This window comes from Lepisosteus platostomus, chromosome 22 (genome assembly GCF_059453375.1).
Source record: "Lepisosteus platostomus isolate fLepPlt1 chromosome 22, fLepPlt1.hap1, whole genome shotgun sequence".
NCBI classification, from domain to species: Eukaryota; Metazoa; Chordata; class Actinopteri; order Semionotiformes; family Lepisosteidae; genus Lepisosteus; species Lepisosteus platostomus.
Window position 1 is genome coordinate 11,272,905 of NC_142632.1, and position 14,627 is coordinate 11,287,531.

Sequence of the window (14,627 nt, forward strand, 5' to 3'; positions counted from 1 at the left end):
GACGGCACAATGGAAATGCTGGAGTGCCAGTGCCACCTACTGCTCCACCGCTACTCAGTGTGTTGGTTGTGGGATTTCAGCTTGCACTGGCCGAACCGCGCCGTCTCCAGCGTTTTGCGACGACCTCGTTCAGTGTACGGTTCCGATCGTGGCTGTGTTGGCAGCTCGGCACGTGTTTCTGTGTTCCCAGCCGTCCTGAGCAGTGCAAGACGACGGGAGATGGACCAATTCGTCAGTTTAGTGGTTGTAGAGATGTTAGTAGGTGAGAGAAACGACGCACTGTTCTCCGGACCCCGAGCAGTAGAGATGGGGGAACGCTGCTATAGGTTGTTATCCAGATATCTAAAATAAAAGTCACCATGTTCAAACTGCTTTTACACGCCGACTGTTCTGAAAATCGAGTACTGCACTCCTTTCGTTATTGAGCAACTTTGCAATGTCTCAGTGGGGTTGCTGCCTACAGAAATGGAGCTATCCAGTCCAGTTACCCCGAATTCAGAACACATCCAATTCACCCCGGCACGATTCCACAATGTGGGCATAATTCATGCATCAGCTGCATTTCAGAATGAGAAGATGGAAACAGTCAAAGAAAACATTTCAATTCTGAAAGAGCTCCCTAAATAGATAAAGGGATTAGAATTGGTTGAGGTTTCGGTATTGGCTGAGCTTCTTTTCCCGTGGCTCGCTTTCCGTCCCTACATCGCCCTCTCGTGGACAAAATATGGTATCGCTCCACCATACCTGGACTTTTTTTAATGTATATGAATGTCCTTGACGTGATATCGCAGATTATTTAGAAAACTGATCGACACACGACGCATGTATTTTTATCTCCGCATGCACAACCGATAAATAATGACGACGTGCTTTAGTTTTAGTAAGATGGATGAAGTTGTAAAATTCAGAGTTAGGGTTTTCAGGGTCGAGATTCAGGCTGTGGTTTATAGTTAGTGGGTGGGTGTATTTGGGGTCAAGGCTAGTTTAAAGGTTAATCCGAGGCGGGTGAGATTCAGGAAATACGTGTCAGAGCTCACACTCTTTTAGACTCAGAGTCAGAGGAAGAATCAGAACAACTCATTTATTTTGTGCTTTTACATGTTTGCCATTGTGGTTGAGAACAAGTTCAAAGTCTGAACAGTATTTGGAGGAAAATTAAAGAAAGAATAAGATGGCACGCACAGGATGGATATTAATTTTTGATATAATTTGATAGCCAGGTAAGGCGCACCCAACACGCTCCTCTACAGTTTGCACTTTGTCTACTGCACATGGACTAGATATCTTCTGAAAGGGTCCAAGCGAAGGAAGAGATAATGGTGAATCTGTCAGATCATCAGGACTCAAGATCAGATCTGCAGCACCCGCTGAAGAGGAGGAGAGAGTCTGTCCCAAACCCTGGTCCAACCAAAACCTTCTATCCGATAGGAAAGGTCAGAACAAAAGCCGTGCTGACATCTCAGCAATTATACCTGTAGGTGTGGGAGAAAGGGGCACCATTTCTGCCTCTCTGACTGACAAAAGAGAAACCTTCTTTCATGTAGCAGTTGTGGCTGGTGACAGATGTACTGTAAGTGCTCAGTTTCTACAATAGCTTGACAAGACAGAGAGGAGGGACAAAGGCTGGTTACCCCTCACTTCCTGAATTCCAGAGAAAGGTTTGCAGGATCTCTCACAGCAATGTGCCCCGAACACACGTTACACTCGGCTGATATCAAATGATTTGTGGTCCAACAGGCAGAGAGAATCTCCCCCAGAAGCATGCTGGAGCTTAATAAAAACGAGTCTGTTTTCAGCTGCTGGCTGTTAAGTGCAAGGAACTGTAGCCTTTGACAGAAAACACTGTGACTGTGAGAAAAAAAACCCATCAGAAGAGGGTTTTGAAATGCCTGTGTGTCCAGATTTCAAATCGGTATAAAATCTCTAAAATACACACCAAATTAGATAAGATGCCAAGTCATACGTCTTAGAATGTATGTACGATCACATAAATTATCATAAATATTTCTACACAAAACATTCTACGCAGGTCTCCCATTTGGACTTTATTCTAATCCTTTTAAAATAAAACACTTAAGAAGTTGCACTGCAAACGAACTACCTTTTAACACCATGCAGTAACATGACGCTGTAAAAAATGGAACCCGAAATAATGACCGTGGAAAGGAAAACTGAAATTAACGGGAGGTGAAGGAACACTTTTCAAAGCCAGGACTTTATTCCCCTGCCCGGGTGGGGCTTGGCCCTCTCCTTGTCCTCTGGGCCCCTGGTGGACGTGCGATCGGCGGTGGAGTCTGTTTCAAGGGAGATGGGGGGAGGGCAGGGTGAGAGGCCGCCCAGCTTCTCCCTGGGCGAGGGCAGGGAGCCTGGGAGGGCCAGTTTCTCCTGCAGGGACTGCCCGAGCTGCAGGAACAGGGGGCTGTTGCAGGAGTAGAGGCCCACCCCCACGAGCGAGCCCTCTCTGGGTCTGCAGCAGGCGCAGCAGGCCGAGCAGAGGACCCGAAAGGTGTACACCCAGCCCAGGTAGTGCAGCTCCACGATGTTGAGGACGAAGCAGCCCAGGCTGACGCCAAACATGAAGTTGAGGAAGATCGTCTTCTCGGTGGCGCGGGAGACGAAGCAGTCCGTCCGGTTGGGGCAGGGGTAGGTCTCGCAGCGGAACAAGTGCGGCACCTCGAAGCCGTACAGGTAGTACTGCCCCACCAGGAACCCGATCTCCATCAGAGAGCGCAGCACGACGTGGACGATGTAGATCAGCAGGACCTTGCTGGACAGGTGGGTGGGATCCTTGCTCACCTCCCCGATGTCCTCCCCCAGCAGGGTCTGCTCCACACCGTTGGCAATGCGGAGATTCCACTCCTCCTCGCAGCGGGAGGATGGCCCGCCGCCGCCCGGCTCTCCCGGCTCCCCCACGTCGGGCTCCTGCCCGCCCTGCACCGCCGCCTGCGCCTGCCCGCTCTCCAGCTTCTCGTCCTTGGCGATCTTGTGCAGCACGTAGACGATGTAGAAGATGGAGGGCGTGGAGACCAGGACGATCTGGAAGACCCAGAAGCGCAGGTGGGAGACGGGGGCGAAGGTGTCGTAGCAGACGTTGTTGCACCCGGGCTGCAGGGTGTTGCAGGTGAACTTGGACTGTTCGTCGCTGTAGACGGCGTCGCCCACCAGCGTAACGAGCAGGATGCGGAAGATGAGCAGCATGGTCAGCCAGATCTTGCCAATCACCGTGGAATGGTTCTGCACCTCTGTTAAGAAGCGGCCAAGAATGGACCAATCACCCATTTCTTAACCTGGAGAAAAACAAAGGAGGAAAAAAGAAAAGCAAAATATCAGGTGGCAATTCTCTGCCTCCAACGTCCTGCACTCAGGAAATCGCCTCACCAGGCATTACCAGTAGTTATCATAGCTACTGGTGGTCATAGACTGGCTAACAATAGCTCTTAAGATGCTGTAAAACTCTTTGCACGTCCCACTTAATTAACATTGCAGGCAAGAAAATAATGTGGAATGGCATTCAGATTTCCATGAGTCTGTTTATATTCCAGACATCAGGATTGTTTTTCTTTTGTAAACCACTCCAGGATTTTTGATGTCAAGGCGGGATGGTGGGGTCTGATGGTGTGGAGTCCCAGAGTCTCTGACTGGCTGCAGTGAACAGGAGTTAGGACAAGTGTTTCACTGTGTGTCAGAAGGGAAAGTGAGGAACAGCAACTGGCTCTGGCTGGGGTGGGAGGAACCTGCATGGGGAAGCGAAAGGGAGCTTAAGAAAGACAATCAGGAAAGACATGATGGTACACTTGGCATAGTTTATTGGACTGAGCTGAGTGACAGGACAGAAAGGAGTGTCTCTGGGATGTTGATGCCGCTGTGGAGCTCCCTCAGCTTGTGGGCTACTCCCAGAAACAATGCTGAATGGAGGTTCCCAATTGATAACCCCTGTGAAGTGTCACATTCCAGTCACTCTAGCTGATGTGCAGAGGAGGCTGTGTCTTATTTGATCCCTGAAGCCAGCATCATGGCTTCAGAGTGTGTAGATGCACCATGGAGGTCACCGGCTGATCCCTGGAGCCGCAGTGTGTGCAGATACACCAGGGAGGTCACCGGCTGATCCCTGGAGCCGCAGTGTGTGCAGATACACCAGGGAGGTCACCGGCGGATCCCTGGAGCCGCAGTGTGTGCAGATACACCAGGGAGGTCACTGGCTGATCCCTGGAGCCAGCATCATGACTGCAGTGCGTGTTGATGTACATGAGAGGTCACAAAACCTCTGTGTAAGTCGACAACAAGGAACAACTTCAACTCCTAACAGAATAAGGGACCAAATGGCCATTAGCACTGCCTCTTCTCCCATGTAACCCTTATAATGTTCCTGTCATTAAGAAGCCTCAGCAGACACATCAGAAGCCAGAGAAACTTGCTTCTGGTTGAGGATCACTGCCGAGAGATCAGCTTCATACCTTAAAACATCTATTAAAGTGGAGTGAAAGTTTATGACAATTTAATTGTTTCGCCGATCGTCATCATTTAAAATTCCTTTGGAAACGTTTTCCCCCACTTTGTCTCAGTATCTTACCTATCTGTGATTGTGTGTTAGTCACAGTCTGAGGTGGAGCTGCTCCTAAACTGACTTTCTCTTTAGCAAGAAAGAAAATCAAGTTCGAGGCCAGAGCTGTGCAGCATGCAGTCTCCTTGTACCTTTCAGAGGAAGGTCGTAAACTCAGATGAACTCCTTGTTTAGTTAAGGTAAAGTAGTTAATTCATACCAAAAACCTACTTTATATAAGCGTCGTGTGGATCAAAATACATTATCTGGTAAAATTGTAAAGCCAGCTGTGCTCATCTGCTATTTCTTTCTGTACAAACATTACTTTTTTACAACACAGCAAAGATCTTTTTCTAGAAAAGGCCATACTTACTAGGTAAACACTGTGTCTGTCACCATCCTGTTCGCGACAGAATGACATATTATTTGGGTTTATATGGTTTCATACATATTACTGCACGTTTCCTTTTTTGTTAATTTGTTATTGCTCTGATTTTAAGGGGAAAAAAATCCTTAAAGCAGTAAAGGTATGTCATGCTTAAAATAATAAAAGTCCTAAATGTTGATCTTAATTGAAACAACAGCATAACCATGTTCATCTACAGCACAACGCAACAACCTGAGCCCTGCCCTTGTCCCGGCATCAGCCTGTGAAAAACAGGGTCACTGCTACTGCATCTGCCTTGCTTTTTTGTTCCAACAGGAGAAAACAACAGACCTGCCCCACCAGAGAGACACAGAAAAATTCCCCTCAACAACAAAACATAAAACAGAATACAAAACCAATTATCCGGACAAAACCCAGAGGCACTCACCTTTGGGAAAACGTATCTTATCTTTCCAACTCAATTCTGGAAAAAGGCCAAAGGCTTCAATCTGCATAACTATATCTGAAGTGGAGGTGTGCTGCTGGGGTCCATTGATCTGGCTGGTGGAGAATGGGCTGACCACACATATTTACTCCCTGTGTCCGCAACACTCATTGTACTGTATGCAAACAAAAGCTTTCAATGTACAGTGTGACAAAGATTTAAATACACGGGGCCACCTTTACCAGGGGCTCACTCGCTGTCAGGCACAAAGTTCAGGGAACCTGCTGGAAAAAATGATAGCGGTGCTAATTTGCCAGTGGGACTGTTTGTTTGTTTGCATTCTGATTCAAATGAGATGGGAAAAATAAAGAAAAATATTTAAGGTAGCAGATGAGAGCAAATGATATCATGCAAAGATGTACAGTAGGTGTGAGGAATACTGTATATATTGTGCGTTTCTTTATTTCCTTTCAAATGAACATTCAAAGCTGAGACTATGGTTGTGTTGTGGCCACCAACAAAGAGAGCCTGAAAAGCTCTTTTTCTAACTTGTATTTCTGCACCTACAGCACTGATTCCTCATTTTTATAGGGACTATTAGACAATGAGCTACATAAGATGGAAGACACACTCTCTGATTCCGTAAGCATGTCAGTGAACTGAAGAGCAGAAGTTATTGACAGCTAACTCACGTTTTAGGGATCTTTGGGCCCTGTGCCTTTCTAAAAAAATAAGTATCAGTCACAGGAGAGTGACTGTGCTATATCACTTCTGTCACAGAAATGACACAGCAGGTTCATACAAAAGACTTGTCTTGAGGTGCCTATCCTCAATTCAATGCCAGTACCTACTCCACTCTAATACAGGCACATAAAAGAGCAATTGAATGTTTAAGATGCAATACCATACCAATATACCATTGTGTATACAGTAAGTCTAATACATTTATAATATACTCCATACTGTATGTGGATGCTGCCCATTTAATAGAAAATTGTAGTCCACTGGTCAAAACCCCATGAAAGAACTATAGAAAGACTATAGAAAGAATAAAACAAAATGGCCGATTGGAGCGATTTTTCTGATATTAATATTCCAAACTAAGTTTTCTTAGTATATCATTATGTCAGTCTATCAGTTTTTCTTCTCTCCCTGTTTTCAGCAACAGAACCGTTAGTGTATCAGCTGTTCGTCAGTGCAGTATCTGAATATTGTTTTCAGTACATGAATCCTGTTATTATTTTTAGCTGTTAATTAATCTGAAAGCCTGGGCTAAACGCTCATCTGTGTCAGTAGACACTGCAGGGTAATGTATTTACTTCAGTATAATTAAGTGTTTCATGTGTTAAGCCAGTGGTTACAGTCCAGCCCTCTCTGTACGTTTCTACTTCCTGTACAAGAATGACAGAGTCTCTCTTTACACAGCTGAAAGCTTGCATTCATCAGAAGAATCAAATAAAAACAGAGCTCTTAATAACTCAGCTCATTGTGTAACTGTTGAGTGATGCTTTGAGATCATCACCTACTTATTAATTTAAATATTGCTTACAAAGCCAGTGTGATATGCTTTCTGAATAATGAATAATGCGTCAAAATGTATCTTTATAGGAATAACTGCTATATTTGCACAAATAATGTATGCATGTGTTCTATTTTATCTAGTTCCCTTTCAGGGTTAGAAAGGATAAGATGTAACATTTGCAGGTGTACTGTAGTGTGCTTTCACTGCTGTTATTCCACTTCACAGTGAAACTCAGAAGTAATTCTAACTGTCAATACATGTTAATATACATGCATTCACATGTTGTACAAATGCTGTGCAGTACATGACCTTGGATGTCTGACAATACTTGGCTCACATGTTGAATTATTATGTAAAATGGATTCTTCGCATATTTTTACTCTGATTGGAGCACGCCTTAATCCCCTGGTGTAATATAACCCCTGTGGACTTCACAGTTGTGCAAGAACTCGCCTGGGGCTCCAGCTTTCTCTGTTTTGCCTCTCCTGCAAGCCGGAGATCTTCTGGTCTGGTTTACTTCACACGCACACCCTGTAAAAATCCATCTCCCCAGCGTGGCGGCGAGAGAGTGATATTCGCGTCTACCTCGTCTCCTTTCGCGTGCCTGCTAACACGCCTCGATTAGAGGAAGAAAGACCCTCTTGCCTAATGCTCCAAGCCCCAGACTGCACTCCAACCAACCTTTAAATTATTGCACTAATTAGTTAAGCAGCTGTTTTCAAAACACCTAACAGTTGGCAAACCAGAGCAAAGCAGTCAAAACATAAAAAGGGCACCCCAATAAGAAGGCCCTGGCTCCAGATTGAGTTATTTTAATTATTGTTGAATGCTTCTTTTATAGTCAATTAATGTTAAATGCATATTTTTTATGGAGAAAAGATGTAAGTCCTTTGCCGGGCAATATTCAGGTTTGATATAAAAGGTGACCCACGTGAAAAAAAAAGAAACATACAAGCAGGCATACGGGACAATCCTGCTTTATCCACTAGAGGGGAGCAGGAGCCCATCCCAGACTGTGGGAGGAAAGCAGGGTCCCTGCTGGAAACCCACACACACATGGGGAGAACATGCAAACTCCACAGAGATCGCACTCCAGGAATTGAACCCAGGGCTCCAGTACTGTGAGGCAGCAGTGCTAACCACAGGACCACTTTAGATCATCCTACATAGGAAGCATGTCTTCTAAAAGGTGGAAGGAAACCATAGCGGCCAGGGAAAACCCAAAGCAAACGCAAGAAGAACACAGGAAGAGTCCACACGGGAAGAGATACAGTTCAAAATTGAACCCAGGACCCAAGAGCTGTGAGGCGCTGTGGGACCACACCACCAACCTCTTTCCAAATCCCCTTTCTGTTGAAAAACAATTTCTAAGGAACAGAAAAGGCTGAGGTCCAGACAGTAACTTTTGAGGACATATTTTGGGGAGCAGAAGATTATTTTTCTATGCCTTTTGGACTGGCCCCATGTTATTCATGCTTTATACTGAATCTGATCAGTGCCCATGAAAGGAGTCTCAGCTCCTTAACAATGAATTTTTTGCATTGTGTAAAATTTTCCCAGAGGTCTTAATCAATGGCTGTTGACCTATAAATGTAGCAGAATGTGGTATCTGGAGGACTGACCTGGTGAGCTAGTATTCTCCACATGCTCTGCACATCTACAATGTAAAAAAACATGAGTCTGACATGTAGCCTGGAGCAAATCCAGGTCAGTGACATGTTGTTGAGCATAACAGTGACCTCTAGTGACATATTGCCTCCACTGCAGGACCTGTTAAATCTAATCTACTGTAGCAGATCTGCAGCACTCAGTGTAAGAAAACGTTATACTGGGTGATTTATACGTTTGTAATGTGGAGGATATGCAAGTCACCTCATATTAAACCACTGCTTTTTGGGTCTTACTAAAAGCTGAAATCAATTACTTCTAATTTCTAAGATATTACACTTCTGGTCTTAGTGGTGGGCACGGTGGATTGACAGGTACTTGGAAAGCTGCAGTACAAAGAACAGAGGCCCTAAAGATTGTAGGTCTGTAGCCCAATGTGCTCAGACAGTCAATTTATCACACTCAACACAGAGACCAACTGCATCAGAGTGTGAATTTCAGGTCTGATACAGGAGGGACTTAATGCAGCAATGTTATGGGTATGTGACACAAAATGCTAAGTCATGTTGCGAATGGTGGGTCACTGAAAAAGCTCAGGAATCCTTCACATGATTTATATTTATCCCTTTATATAATGTGGAGGACATTCGAGTCACCTCATCTTAAACCACTGTTTTGGGTCTGGCTAGAAGCTGAAATTAATGACAGGTAATTTCCAAGATATTACACTTCTGGACTTTGCAGTTCCTGGTCTAGGATTTGTAGGTGCAAGAAAGAAAGATCCTTTCTTCTTCACACCTGTACATGGCTGCGATATAAATAAAAGTATATGTAGCCATTATGGGAACATAGAATGACTATCAAAATGTGCATGTATGTAATATGATCTGCTTGTTTTCAGATCAGAATCTGAGTTCATGGTTCCTTCCCGAAGATCCTCTGCACCTTCTTAGAATTGCTTCTTGCAGCTTCTTCCTACAGGCAATTGACTCAAAGTCTAAACACCAAATCTTCTAATCCATCAGTTACTGAAAATCTTAATACTAACAATTTCTCTTACAAGTGCTTTGCAAGAGGCATTCTAAGTGTGCTATACAACAGCACAAGCAGCATACATCAGAAGTAAAAAGAAAGTGAAACAAAAAACAGCAGACTGACTTTGTGAAAGCACCTGTAAGACCAAATCACGTGTTAAAATATTTAGATCAACGATTTTTTTTTGAAGATTTGAAATCGTTGACAATGTGGGAGATTAAACATTATACTTAAAGATAGAATTAAACACAATTGTAAACAGGCTATAGAACTCAAGTACTGACGCTATGGAATTAAATACATGTAGAAGTGTGGGTAACTATAAAACGTTTTAAAGCTAACATGAATGAAAATAGCAAATGCTACAAACAGCAGGGCACAAGAATATATTGGTAGACTAAACTGTCTTAGAATCATACTGGAATATTTTCTTATTTGAATAGTATTTAATAATATTTCATTATGTTATTAAACATACACAAATGCTTTGGGTGAAAAGCACTATATACTGTAAGTGTATCAAAGTAATCAATCAATATGAAAGGTTTTACTAAACCCTTCTTGAACACCTGGGGCCTAAAATGTGTTACTGTAACAACTCATTGTATCTGGTCCTTTATTTGAGAATGTAATTATGTTTTGTATTATTTATGTATAGGATTTCCTCTTATGCCAAATGTAACTGTATTTGAAAACAGAAACATGTATTTGCTTTTTGAGGTCTTCCTCCAACATTACTGTTGTTGTTTTAATTGAGATGTACAGTGTAAGGAACAAACATATAATTTTATAATCTGAGAAGATCAAAGTCTCAAAGCCCCAAGGGCTGGGAATACATTTTTGCAATAAAACCAAAAATGCAATAAAAACACAAATAAAAGGATTTGTCAACAGTCACTCAGGACAGGGGTACATATTGACCTGGATCACCCTTCCATTAATAGGACAAAATTGAACCAAGGATTGTAATTATAGACCAACAGGATTGTTTCAGGTCTTGTTTCTATTACTTGTAAAGTTATTGAGACCTGTGACAGTCTTTAGAACTAAATTAGAGGATCATCTGTGGTCTCATGGCAATAGGATTCTAGAAGATAGTCAATTTAGTTAAAAGTTAGAAAAGGCAGGACTTAATTAAATTGAAAGCGTTCTTTGAAAAAAAGCTACAGCAGTAATGGGTTCCAAAGGAACATATGATGTGGTACAATTAGATTTTCAGAAGGCTTTAATAATGTTCAGCATACAAGATGAATTCTTAAGCTGAAGGCAAAGAGCATCCTGGGTAACGTATCTATCTGGTTTGAGAGCTGGTTGAAGGACAGTAAACCCAGAGTACAGATGAGGGATGAATCCTTAAGCTGGACAGGTGTACCAAAGGAATTAAACTCCACATGACTGGTGACGTTTGACACTGATGTTAAACTTGTATGACCCTCTAGTCAATATAAAACAATAATTTAGAAAACAATATTTAGAAAATTATATTAAATATGATTTTAGTTTGGTCGCCTCCTTAAGAAAAATATTTGCTGCTCTGAAATGAAACCAGAGAAAAATAGTGAGTGGCTGAAAGGAATATCCTGCACTGATAGGGTAAGAGGACTGAGCCTCTTTAGCCTTGAACAGAGAAGGCCTCAAGTATTCAAAATCCTCCACACCTCCATGGACTTCCTAAGAATCAACTCTGTGACATGAAACAAGTGCTTCCTAAAGGGAGGCTTTTTCTTACATAAAGAGTTGTGTGAGTATGGAACAAGTCACCTGGCCATGTTGTGGAAGCTGGTGATCTGGCTTCCTTTAAGGCTTCCTATTTGTTTTTTGGGGAAATTCTATTCACCCAAAAGGAACAGAACTAACGCTCTGCAAAATTGACTTTGCTTGTGTTTTTATTCTTGGGCACTCAAGGAATAGATATGGCTGGCACACCATGCATTAGCACCGTAATCCTGCTCCTTAAGATCTTCCACACAAGACAACATTTGACGCTGCCTCCTCACTGTTTCTGACCTTGTTTTGAGCCAATTTGCCTGAACTGACATGGAGTTAAAAGAACAGTAGTTACAGAAATAGTTTTCTACTGGAGCAGGGCTGAAGCTGATATCCTGACATCCTTCGAGAAACAACTTTTCTTACATTCTTAATAAACAATTACGACACTAAATCTAAAGAGCTGCTCAGCTATGAAACGATGTGATTTTTAGACTGCTAATGGCTGTTTTTTTCCTAGTTACTGTCATTTCATCACAGTTCATGATATTGCGTGTGGACACAGTATGAATACTATTTATATGAATACAATAGCCTCTTCACTTCAGAAAAAAACTGATGTCACTCTACCAGGGCATGAATGGAAAAGGCGTCAGCTGTAGTCGGGAATCGGGGAGTCACACTTGATCCTCTCCTGTCCCTTGAGCCCCATGTGAAAAAAGTGATTTAAATCCTTTTTTTGCCTCAGACACATTGCCCACGTTAGGCAGTTACTATCAATGTTCGATGCTGAGTGCTTGATTCATGCATTCATAACATCAAGGCTTGATTTCTGCAGCTCTTTAATCTATGGGCTCCCTATCACTCTTCTCAGTACGTTACAATACGTCCAAAGTTCTGTAGCTAGATGTCTAACACACATCAGGCCCTGGTAGCAAATCACCCCTCCACTTACAGCTCTACATTGGGTTGCCTATAAAGTCATGCATTCAATATATGATCTTGATCCTGACTTTTAAGCCTGTAAATAATCCAGCTCCATTAGGTGCTGAACTCCTCCATGTGTACACCCCCTCCTGTAGATACCGTTCATATGAGGCTGATCTTTTGCACTCTTTATCTAGGATTAAATCTAGAGCTCTTGCTGACCGTGCTTATTCTGTTATCGATCCATTGTTATTGAATGCCTTTCCTCCGAGTCTTTGAGCAACAAATTGTTTTGACTTGTTTCAAATCTCAACTTAAAACTCACCCTTTCACTAGAGCCCATGTGTGATTGCCTTCCATTTGATTCTGTATGTTCTTGTTTCATCTAACTGACTTTTTAAAAACGTTCGCCTTTACCACCATGTACAGCATCCTTGGGTTTGGACTATGTATAAAATGAATTATCATTATTATTATTTTTTATTGTTAGTCGCGTGTAACAAGGAAAAATGAGATCATGAAAAGGGTAAATACAAGTGACTCAACAAAATGGAGTGTGAGAGATTTCATCTCGAATCTCCTGTTGATTATCAGGCCTGTTGGCTGTGATGCAGGACATGGGGAATGAATGTCCAGACAGGAGCACAGTCCTTACAGGAAAAACACTGCACAGTGATTAAGTGTCCTTTCTTTCTGCTGAATAAGATCACTTTATTAGCCATTTACAATCTCTTGTATTAAGAATTTGTCTTTTTTCACATACCCCAACTTGCTCTCCATGAGTCACACAGACAGGGAGAGAAACTTGGGGTCACAGCGCAGGGTCAGCCATTCATACAGCACCCCTGGAGCAGTTGGGGTTAAGGATCTTGCTCAGGGCCCCAACAGAGTAGGCTTCCTCTGCCAGCCACAGGATACGAACCAGCAACCTTCCAGCCACAGGCGCAGATCCTTAGCCACAGAGCCACCACAGTGCCCAGACTGACATCATTACCAAAGCCAGGGGCAATCTCTTTAGTTCATTTTTCCCCCAAGTAAAATTCACTAAAAACCTCTTTCAGAGGTGAATTGTTACCAAAAGCCACAATATGTTGTTGGGCAGGTGGTTTCTTTGGGAACACAGTCACCAGTCTCTGCTCCCTCAAGGCCACAAGTCCATTAAACCTTAACTGTGTGAATTTAAATCTTTATTGATCTTGAGCTGCTGAAGAATTAAAGAGAGATGGAAATTCTGCCCAGCTTTGGGGATCTGTTTCACAGGAGAGAGGAAAAAAAAAACTTTAGAAAGGCAATCAACTAGGTTCCTTTAAATTAAAATGTAGAGATGAAAATGAACTGTCCTAGGCTCCTATCCTTTTATTCTATACCTCCTCCCAATAAACAATAAGGAGAGTTTATTTATTTTCAACCTACATCAAAACGGGTTAGCTCTAACTTCATGTTGGAAGAAACTGTATTTTTTAGGCACCTGCAAGTTTTTTTTGCGTTCAGACTGAATTAATTAGTTGTGCAAGGCTTGGCGATGATGGCTTTACAGGGAGTATAAAAAAAATAATGTTTTTATTCTGAGAAAAAAGTGAACAGTCAAGGACTAACAGCTGCTCAGTTAGGACACACTTCGAGTTTATACATGGGAGAAAGAAATAGCGGCAGTTTCCAAATTTGATTTAAAGTTATATTTTTTATTTTTAAATCCTTAAAAACCTCGGAAGGGTTCCAATTTTTAACAAAACTTAGTTTTGGTAGCAGTTTTCTACCGTGTTTTAATGTCGGAATACAGTCCCGCAAATTGCCAACTGATTTATTGTAATAAACAGACCGCTTAAAATAGACGCTTGCGCGTCTGTGCAAGAGAAATCCCCCTCTCGATTAGAACGATCTTCTCTCATCTACTATTTTAAACCTAATTCGATTTACACAAAACAACATTTTAATTTCCATAACATAAATTTAAAAATTGCCACGTATTTCCCATTATATTATATTCACGTATTTAGCTAATCCGACAAGTCGCGCCTTAAAAAAACAATTTGGCCCAGCGAACAACGGTCACCACGGACTAACTTTAGCATTAGTCACGCAAACAGTGGGAACGCGGCCCTTTTTTTTTTTGCTCTGTATTTAAATAGACACATAAACGATAAAGGGGGGGACATATTCGACGTATTTTCTAATAACGAAACCCCCCAAAACATTTCGAGGATCCTTTCCAACAGCAAATTGAAAATGATTAACTCTTTGCCATGTTTCGAATGCCCCCTGCCGGACCACTGAAACATGGGCAAAAAGGGGAGCTTTGGTAATTTAAAACCCTAATTCAAAATAAATATTTCCACACAACAGCATTAATCCACATATTATGTACTATAAATTCAGAAATTGCCGTTTAAGACTAAACTCATTTAGGAAAATAAACGTTTTCCTTAGACGTGTGATGGAATAGCTGCGTCGTCTCCCCCAAAATCCGTTTGGAATG

The 14,627-nt window shown here is 42.3% G+C and overlaps 1 protein-coding gene across 1 annotated transcript; it reads right to left on the bottom strand.

Moving 5' to 3' along the window:
• Positions 1–1,011: 1,011 nt before the first annotated feature.
• On the bottom strand, positions 1,012–5,567 carry LOC148643462 (gap junction delta-2 protein). Its single transcript, XM_088616017.1, has 2 exons — positions 5,356–5,567; positions 1,012–3,287 (listed from the first exon to the last, which is right to left on the bottom strand). Exon 2 carries the CDS (start codon positions 3,277–3,279, stop codon positions 2,203–2,205), a length of 1,077 nt encoding a protein of 358 aa, XP_088472143.1. The 5' UTR covers positions 3,280–3,287; positions 5,356–5,567; the 3' UTR covers positions 1,012–2,202.
• Between the last annotated feature and the right edge of the window lie 9,060 nt (positions 5,568–14,627).